General features: G+C 35.1%; 1 protein-coding gene across 5 annotated transcripts in view; it reads left to right on the top strand.

Annotated features, from left to right (window-relative positions):
- Csmd3 (CUB and Sushi multiple domains 3) overlaps positions 1 to 9,746 on the top strand; it is a 1,165,720-nt gene that overhangs the window by 849,576 nt on the left and 306,398 nt on the right. For all 5 annotated transcript variants that reach the window (XM_021216672.2, XM_029547950.1, XM_029547951.1 and 2 more), the window contains one exon: positions 5,263 to 5,454. In XM_021216672.2, the coding sequence (XP_021072331.1) occupies positions 5,263 to 5,454 (192 nt within the window). The remainder of the gene's footprint in view (positions 1 to 5,262; positions 5,455 to 9,746) is intronic.

The raw sequence follows: 9,746 nt of genomic DNA, 5'->3' as shown, positions 1-9,746 counted from the left end.
AAAAAAAAAAAAAAAAAAAAAAAAAAAAAAAAAAAAAAAAAAGGAAATTACATGTATTACATGTATTTTACAATATTTATGTATTTTATGCTATTACTATAATAAGAATATGTTAATAGGACATTGATATAAATGCAGACCTAAAGGAAATTAAGCATAAAATTTAAAATATGATAATGTTGATAAAATTTGTTAGGGAGTATTTATTCAATTTCTATAAATTCAATAGATTTTAAGTAATACCTTAAAATAAATCAAAAATAAGCAAATTTCTTACATGATAAAGTCTCACCTTCACATACAGAAACTCTGAAGCATAGAGACAATGTCCATTTTGAGTTCATTTTATGCTCTATAAATTTTTATTTCATTACACTATTAAATTCTACTAGTTACAGTGAATATTGGTCACATACTTGAGGCTTCATTCAAGTCTTTATTTAATTGTCAGTATCAACTGTTTGAGCTTTCAGTGAAAAGACAGTTTTGAATATTTATGAAAGAGCAACAATGAGTCTACAAAATTGAGCTAAATTATGTTGTACTTTGTAGCTTACCCAGAATTGCCTGTGTGCATTTTCCTCCATAAAGAAATGCTTTATAAAGTATCTTCATTTGCAAGAACATCTTCATTTTGTGTCATCACCAGAAATTCCCAATCAAATTCACAGAATGTTCCCATTAAGGAAAAATGAGTTTGACAATATATCTTGAAAACAAAGCTTGATTACATTTTGATTTGAAAAGAAATATATGATAAAACTTAAAAGGGACTTAAAATCCCAGACAGAAGACTCTCGTCTAGTCTGAAGAATACAACTGTTTCATTTTTGATTAGAGATATCTTAAATATGCCATTAAATATGCAGATCAGATCAAAGTAGGATATCCATGAAAATTATTTTTTACTACTGCAGTGTCTTCAGTTTGCAATATTTATTTGCTTATCTACATGTAGTGGATTTTATTATATCTGCCATGATGGGAGTCAGTGACAACTGCCCTCTTTTATGATTCTCCTTGAAGATGCTTAAATTTTCAAACAACTGGGGCTATCACAAATTAATCCAGCGGGGCGTGGGGGCACACGCCTTTAATCTCAGTACTTGGGAGGCAGAGGCAGGTGGATTTCTGAGTTCGAGACCAGCCTGGTCTACAGAGTGAGTTCCAGGACAGCCAGGGCTATACAGAGAATCTCTGTCTCGAAAAACAAAATGAAACAAAACAAAACAAAACGAAAATAATTAATCCAAAGAGGGAACATATGCAGTTATTATTTTGATTTATTTTTCTTTGATTATTTATTTTTGTTCTCAAGGAATATCTACCCTCCATGTTTATTGTAGCATTAGTTCCAAGAATCAGGATAGTAAAGAACCCTAATATTCTACAATGGACAGATACATAAATAGGTAGCATAAATATCATATGTAAAAATAGAGTAAAGAGAAGAATATTACTTTATAAAAGAATATAATTCTATTTATGTCAATATAGACAGACCTAGAGAGTATTGTGTTAAGTCAGAATTACAAGCACAAACTAAAGTGTTCTATATACAGGCCAAAAGGGTATAGCTTAGAGAAGCTAGAGGTTCCTGGTTACCAGGGCTTGTCAAAGAGGAAATTAAAGAATCAGTGGCCAAGTGATACAAAGTTTCAGTCCTGCAAGATTAGTAAGTTTTGAAGACTCACTGAACTATGCAGGCCTATAGATAAAAATATTATACTACATATTTAATTTTTTATTAATCATTCCATTCATTTACATCTCAAATAATATCCCACTACCCAATTATCCCTCCACAAACCTCCATTCCATATCCTCCAACTCTCCCCCTCCTCTTTGCCTCTATGAGTGTACTCCCCCATCTAACCACCCTCTCTCGTCCCACTGCTCCAGCATCTCCCTACACTGGAGCCTCTCCTCTCAATGCTGTCAGTAAAGGCCATCATCTATTAGATATGTATCTGGAGCCATGGATCCCTCCCTGTATACTCCTTGATTGGTGGTCTAGTTTCTGAGAGCACTGGGTGGCTGGCCAGTCAGTGTTGTTCTTCCTATAAGGTTGCAATCCCCCTCTGCTCCTCCAGTCCTCCTGCCAGCTTCCCCAGTGGGGTCTCTGAGCTCATTCTGATGGTTAGTTCTAAGCATCTACATCTACATTGGAGAGTTGCTGGCCAGACCTCCCAAGGAGCCACCAGGTTCCTGTCAATAAGCGCCTCTTGATCGAAGCAATAGTGTAGCGTTTGCAGTCTGCAGACAAGATGGATCTGCAGGTGGGACAGTCCCCAGATGGCCTTCCTTCAGTCTCTGCTCTAATTTTTGTCCTTTTTCTTCCTTTGGACAGAAACAATTCTGATTAAAAACTGAGATGAGTGGGTACCCCTATCCCTTGACAGGGGCCGTGACTATCTACTGGAAGTGATCTCTACAGGTTTTATCTCCCTCTTCTCTGAGCACTTCAGCTAAAGTCATCCCTGTTGGGTCCTTGGAGCCCTTCATTTCCCTAGTGTCTGGGATCCTCCAGTGGCTATCCTCAGTTCATCATCCCCCCTGCTGAATATTTTTATTTGATCTCCTGACCATTTGTACCTCTCTTCCATTCCCTCCAGTACCTGATGCTGCCCCCTCCCTCTCTCCCAGGTTTCCTTTTCCCTCTACTTCCCACATGATAGTGTTCCTCCCTCAAGGCAGGACTGAAGCATCCACAAAGTAGTCTTCCTTCCTCCTAAGTTGGAGCTCCATATGGTCTGTGGGTTGAATCTTGGGCATTGTGAGCTTTTGGGCTAATTTCTGCTTATCAGTGAGTATATACCATGTTTGTCTGGGTTACCTCACTCAGGATGATATTTTCTTTTTTATTAAAATTATTTTATTAGATATTTTCTTCATTTACATTTCAAAGGCTATCCCAAATGTGCCCTATACCCCCCCGCCCTGCTCTCTAACTGCATATATAGGATATTTTCAAGTTCTATTCATTTTGCCTGCGAATTTCATGAAGTCATTGTTTTTAATAGGTTAGTAGTACTCCATTGTGAAAATGTACCACATTTTCTGTATCCATTCTTCTGTTGAGGGACATCTGGGTTGTTTCAGGTTCTGGCTATTATAAATAGGGATACTATAAACATAGTGGAGCATGTTTGAACATTTTGAACATTTTTGAGGTACATGCCCATTTGAGGTTATATATCTGGGTATGCAGGAAGAACTATTTCCAATTTTTTCAGGAACTGCCAGATTGTTTTCTAAAGTGGTTTTACCAGCCAGCAGTTCAATCAGCAATGGAGGAGTGTTCCTCTTTCTCTACATCCTTGCCAACATCTGCTGATGCCTGCATTTTTTTATCTTAGCCATTCTGATTGGTGTGAGGTGGAATGTCAGGGTTATTTAATTTGCATTTTCCTAATGACTAAGGATATTGAACATTTCTTTAAGTGCTTCTCAGTAATTTGAGATTCCTCAGTTGAGAATTCTTTGTTTAGTTCTACACTCCACTTTTTAATAGGGTTATTTGGTTCTCTGGAGTCTAACTTCTTGAGTTCTTTATATATTTTGTACATTAGCCCTGTATTGGATAAAGGGTTGGTAAACATCTTTTCCCAATCTGTGGTTTGCCATTTTGTCCTATTGATATTGTCCTTTGCCTTGCAGAAACTTTGCAGTTTTATGAGGTGCCATTTGTCGATTGTTGATCTTAGAGCATAAGCTGTTGGCGTTCTGTTCAGGAAATTTTTCCATGTATCAATTTGCTCACATTTATTGATTCATAATTTAGGGCTTTCACTATTATAAATAAAAAAGAAAATAAACATATTAATGAAGTCCAGAATTTCTCAACAACTCTAGTAGTTGCTGACCCCACAACCCTTCTAGAAACATTCATTCAACAACATGGAAGTTCTCAGAGACCTTTATATAGGATTTTAATGGAAGTTCTATTGCATAAGCCTATGTATCATTGTCCACTGGTAACTTCATAGACACTCAATTCAGCCTCCTTCTCTTAGCGTTCATGTAGCTAGGACTGCTGAAATTTTGAACTCTTTAGTGAGATGATCATTTCCTTTGTCAAATAGCTTCCTTTAGACTGATAGAGAAGGCAGTTCTGAGCTAGTCTAGATGTTAACGACACTTTTCCATGTTATTATCATTAACAGAGAAAGAATTCAGAAACAATATAAAAGTGGGAGGAAGATTTATTATAAAACAAAATGAACATATACATCATAGTGGGCATGCAGATCCTAGAATGGATTCCCATACCCACCCCCTATGTCTACAAGTTTTAATAACTAATATTATGGGTATATTATATAAGCTAGTTGGTGCATGCATTATTGGAAATGCCAAGAATGGGTCAGAATTTTCCCAGGATTTATTTATTTATTCCCCTTTTCTGACATATGGCAAATTTATAATGGGAAACATCAACTTTGCTAGTCTGATGCTATAGCAACTCCATTATAGTAGGACAAAACAAAGGTGCTCATGGTCTCAGTCAGACTCTGCAGATTCCAAATAACCTGATGCTTTTTACCAATGCAAAAATAAATATATGCTTCTCTTTCTTACCTACTTTACTCATTAGTTACTTTATTGTTGTACTAGTTACTACATATTAGTTACTTTCCTGTTGCTTTGACAAAGTAACATGAGCAAAAGGAACTTGAGGAAACAAGGGCAATATTTTGCTTATAATTCTAGAGGGCTAGAGTGCATGGTGAAGAGAAGAAGGGCATATAAACTAGCTGAGCGTACGTATTTACTGAGAAACAGAAGTGAGGAGTGGCTGTAACTATCAAAGCCCATGCTCAGTTACATACTTCTACCAGCACATCTATACTTCCTAGTGATTTCATAACCACCCCAAATATAACCGGGGTCCAAGGATCAAAATGCATAAATCTCTGAGGAGCATTTTCTCATGTAATCATTCAGACTTCTTATATTACAATACACCTAATACAGCTACTATTTTTAATGAATTTATTAATCTGTTATTATGACAATACCTTGGAAGCAACAAGTAACTTAGCACTATGTGCCATTACCGAGAGACATAAGCTATATCACTGATAAACCAAAAATAATTAATAAACAATAAAAAGATTTCTGTGATTATTAAATGTTAATAATGTTAGACATGATAGGAGTAATTCAAGTAGAAAAAGAAATCATATTTGAAGGGATAAATGAATGAAGTCGTTTATATAATCTCAAATTCACTCCAAGCAATTTGTATTGCTCTCTTAGGTTTTGAACTTTCTCATTGTGAAGACCCAGGCATTCCACAGTTTGGATATAAGATCAGTGACCAAGGTCACTTTGCTGGCAGTACCATCATCTATGGATGCAATCCAGGCTATACTCTCCATGGAAGCAGCCTTCTCAAGTGCATGACCGGAGAGAGAAGGGCCTGGGACTACCCTCTGCCCTCTTGTATTGGTAGGATGCCTTTTTGAATTCTTACAAAGTATGTCTGTGAGATGATATCAATGTGCAACTATATAAAATGCTCATGTTTTAAGAAGTTGCCTCTACATGCAACTCATAAGAAGTTAAAGAGCTTATATTCACTATCAGGTTAAGGTGAAGTATATGAGTTCTTTTCTTTTCTTTTTTTTTTAAAGATTGATTTATTTATTATATGTAAGTACACTGTAGCTGTCTTCAGACACCCCAGAAGAGGGCATCAGATCTCATTACAGATGGTTGTGAGCCATCATGTGGTTGTTGGGATTTGAACTCACAACCTTCAGAAGAGCAGTCGGCGTTCTTAACCGCTGAGCCTTCTCTCCAGCCTGAGTTATTTTCTTAATCTGGCCAATCTGTGTACTTTAGGAGTTGCTGTAGTCTGTGCAAAGTTATTATATTTCTGCTTTTGATAAAAAATTTAACTCACTGCAAGAATGTTATGTTTTCATCATGTGCATTTTATTGAATCTCATTGATCAGCTTTGTTTTGATTTAAAAAGATCAGTGCACATTTCTGAATCAAAATGAATGTAAAAACAAAAACTTATTCTCGGTAACTGTAAAAGCATCTTTTATGTGTAGAAGCTCCTTTATAAAAATATTAGAAAATATATCTGTTTCCTTAAGTATGACAGTGAGAAAATAAGTTGCAGTATGAAAAGGTCTGTGAAAAGCCTACGTAAGACATATTCCCCCCTGCCCCCGACCTGAAGCTACAGCGATCATTACATTTCTAGTGCATGCTGGCTTAATATCATTTTATCTCTATTGTAAGGCAGATAACAAATTAGTATAGGGGAATGGAAGGATGAATTTCCAAATATCCACAGATATTGTTGATTTTCACTTTGGTCTTTTACCTTCAAAAGATCAAATAGTTCCATTTCAAATAACAGAATAAAAAGAAAGCAACAGTGGAACAAATCCTAGAAGTACACTAAGGAGCAGAAACACTCCCAGGCCACTCCAGACTGCATTTTAAGGAGGCAAAACCATTGTGTCTTGACAATGGGGATAAAAACAAATGTGCTTTCAAACACAGCTTTACTGGGGATTAATTTAAACGTGCAATACTCCATGAATATTTAATCTTTTTAAAGTATAATATTTTAGATATCCTTTTGTAACTTTTAGTGATTCATTAAAACATTGATTCTCAATGAGACAAACAAGTTTTCCATAAATCAACTATAATCACAGTCCTTCACTGTCTGATAGCATATGAATTTGGGGTAAACAATTTCCCAATATTGATGTACATATTGTCATTAAAATTAAATTCATATATTTTTGGAGTATATTGAGCTAACAGGAAACCATCTTCTAAAAATTATTTTAATCAAATGGAAAGATAACTGGTGTGAGATCAAAAGATATTAATTGTGCTCATAAGAAACTAATGCCATTAATTTACAAGCCAGTGCTGTGACTTGATAACTTTTTAAAAACGATTCATTTTTGACAGATGATCAAGTTAAAGAGCTATAAACAGAGGTGCACACAGTCACTTAATGCTGAGCATGACCATGGTAACAGAAGATGAAATGCTGTTCTCATGATGCTCTTTACTGATGACTAATAGCTCTACAGCCTGATCTAAAATCATAATTTTCTTCTGTTCATTAAACATTTATTATGGCTATGTTTGGTCAAACACAAAAATTTTTGCTTAAATATTTTGGTATTATGTAAGCAATTATTTTTCTAAAACTTGTTGCATTTAATCAAACAAAAATTATGTGTAACTACAGATAGTTATTACTCTGAAAACCTTTATTGCACCTTATATTTTATCTTTATACATGCAGTTTGTGTCTTAAGAACATGGACCCAAGTGTTAAGTCCTATCACAACAGTACATTTCAAACTAAAGCACAAAATGACATTTGTTTTAAAAATTAAAAATTAAAAATGTAGCGTGGTGGGGCATGCCTTTAATCCCAGCACTTGGGAGGCAGAGACTGGCACATTTCTGAGTTCAAGGCCAGCCTGGTCTACAGAGTGAGCTCCAGGACAGCCAGGGCTACACAGAGAAACCCCGTCTTGAAAGAAAAAAATGTGGAAAGGTACATTTAAATTTAAGGTGTAATATGGCATACAAAAAAAGAAACCACTGAAAATGTAAACTCCATAAATAAAATATCAATGCTTTTTTCAAAGTAATATATGCCTATCATAGCAATAAATCAAAAAGGAAAAAAAGGAAATGTATAGAACCTATTGTATATTATGTACACTACTTATTGTATGCTATTGAAAAATGTTTTGCTTAAAAACAAAAACAAATGTGATAATGATGGTGCTGGTTAGTTTTCCTAAACTTAACTCATACTAGAATTACCTGGGAGAAGAAACCTTATTTGAAAATTTGCCTTTATCAGACTGGCCTGTAGGCATAAGAAGATGCTTTTTCATGATTAATTATTGAAACGGGAATCTCAGACCAAGGAGGATAACACCACATCTGAGGCAGTTGTCCCAAGATGAATTTTAAAGATAACTGAGCAAGACATAAGGAACCAGTCTATAAGCAGCATCCCTTGTTTGTTACTGCTTCATATTCTGTCTCCAAGTTCCTAGTTATGTTTCTGCTCTAACTTCCCTGAATTGCAGACTTAACTTTTAATGGGGAAATAAACCCATGTAACCTCTTTCCTTCGAAATCGGTCAGTGCAACACAGTTATTCAAAACAAAATCAGACCTTGACAGTTCTTTAAGTATTATTACTCTTTTATATAAACATAGCCTATTGTAAAGTTGAAGCAAAATAATAATTCCTAGACCTCTATGAGGATAAAGGCCAAGTTACCAAACTGGCAAATCAAATAGAATCCCTCCATCCCTAACTGGAGATACGTGTTAATTTTTAGGAATTATCTCATGCAGTTGTTTGAGTTAGCAAGCCCAAAGCGGGTGGGGTGGGGTAGGATGAGGTCATTCAACAGGTTTCAAATTGATAACAATTGTTAGAGCCCTGGTTTTGAGACAAAATTTCTTTTGTCCTGGAAAATGTTTCTTTTCTCTCTCTCTCTCTCTCTCTCTCTCTCTCTCTCTCTCTCTCTCTCTCTCTCTCTCTCTCTCTCTCTCTCTCTCTCCTTTTTTTAAGACCTTTCAACTGATAGGATGAGACCCATCTTAAAGTATTATCCAAGGTAAAATGGTTACTCCAATAAACCAATTACAGATGTTAACCACTTTTTAAATGCATTCATACCTAGACCAGCTCACTAAATAACTAAACACTATAGCCTAGTTGACATTTTAATTAAAGTAATAATCAAAATATTGGAATATAACATCTAGACCTATGGAACCAACTGTATATGTATAGAGACCATATACTTAAACTATCATATGCTGGTGTTACCAGGGAAAAAACTTTCTCATTTTGATCACTTTTTCTAATGATATTAATGATGTTTAACATAAGCAATTTCAATTTGTTTAAGAAACTGTTCAAAGAACAGAAAACACGTATAATTTCTTTCAATATTTAAATAAGTATGTTTTTATACTTATTGAGTTTGGAGAAAAAAAATAATTTGTAGAAACCTTAGCATACAATGCACTGGATAGGGCTCCCTTGCCTCTGGGGTTGAGACCTGTGAATCAGTTCCCAACAGCTCCTCATGTGCTTACTCTTCTTCAGTATAAAAAGCTCTTTGTACATTGTTGCTTTATGAAAGCAAAATTATTTAGGACATCCAAGTAGTGTTGAAGACTATAAAACAGAGGAGTCTCTAAAAAGAGAAAATTAAGTAGATTCTGTGACAATAATCATTTTTTAATTCCATGAAGTTTATAAAATATTTGAGGCTACATTTAAGCAAAACTGTGTTACATTTCACTGAAGTAAAGATCACTTGAGAGATTATAAAGAGAAGTATTTTAAAATGGTTTGAAGTGGACTGAAAGGACAATCAAATTTAGATCACCTGGGGGAATGAATTTTTCTCAGAGGTGGGGTACAAGATGAATTATTCACCCCACCATTCACTAACACTGAGCATCATGCCATCTGCTTTCCTTGTAACATGATTATTATTTAACAAAACATCTTGCAATGTTTTGAAGCCAAGTTTACAGATTTTAAGTGTGTCCTTTATTTTTCCACAATTTGGTTTATTTTTAGTCTCATAATTTCTAAGAGAAAGTATATCATTTTATTAGACTCATATTCTTGCTTCAATTAAATCTTTAAGAAAGCCATTTTAGCTGGGCGGTGGTGGCACACGCCTTTAATCCTAGCACTTGGGAGGCA

The sequence above is a fragment of the Mus pahari genome, chromosome 17 (assembly GCF_900095145.1).
Source record: "Mus pahari chromosome 17, PAHARI_EIJ_v1.1, whole genome shotgun sequence".
Taxonomy (NCBI): domain Eukaryota; kingdom Metazoa; phylum Chordata; class Mammalia; order Rodentia; family Muridae; genus Mus; species Mus pahari.
Note: the sequence above shows the minus strand (reverse complement) of the source record. Positions and strands in the feature narration are given on the sequence as shown.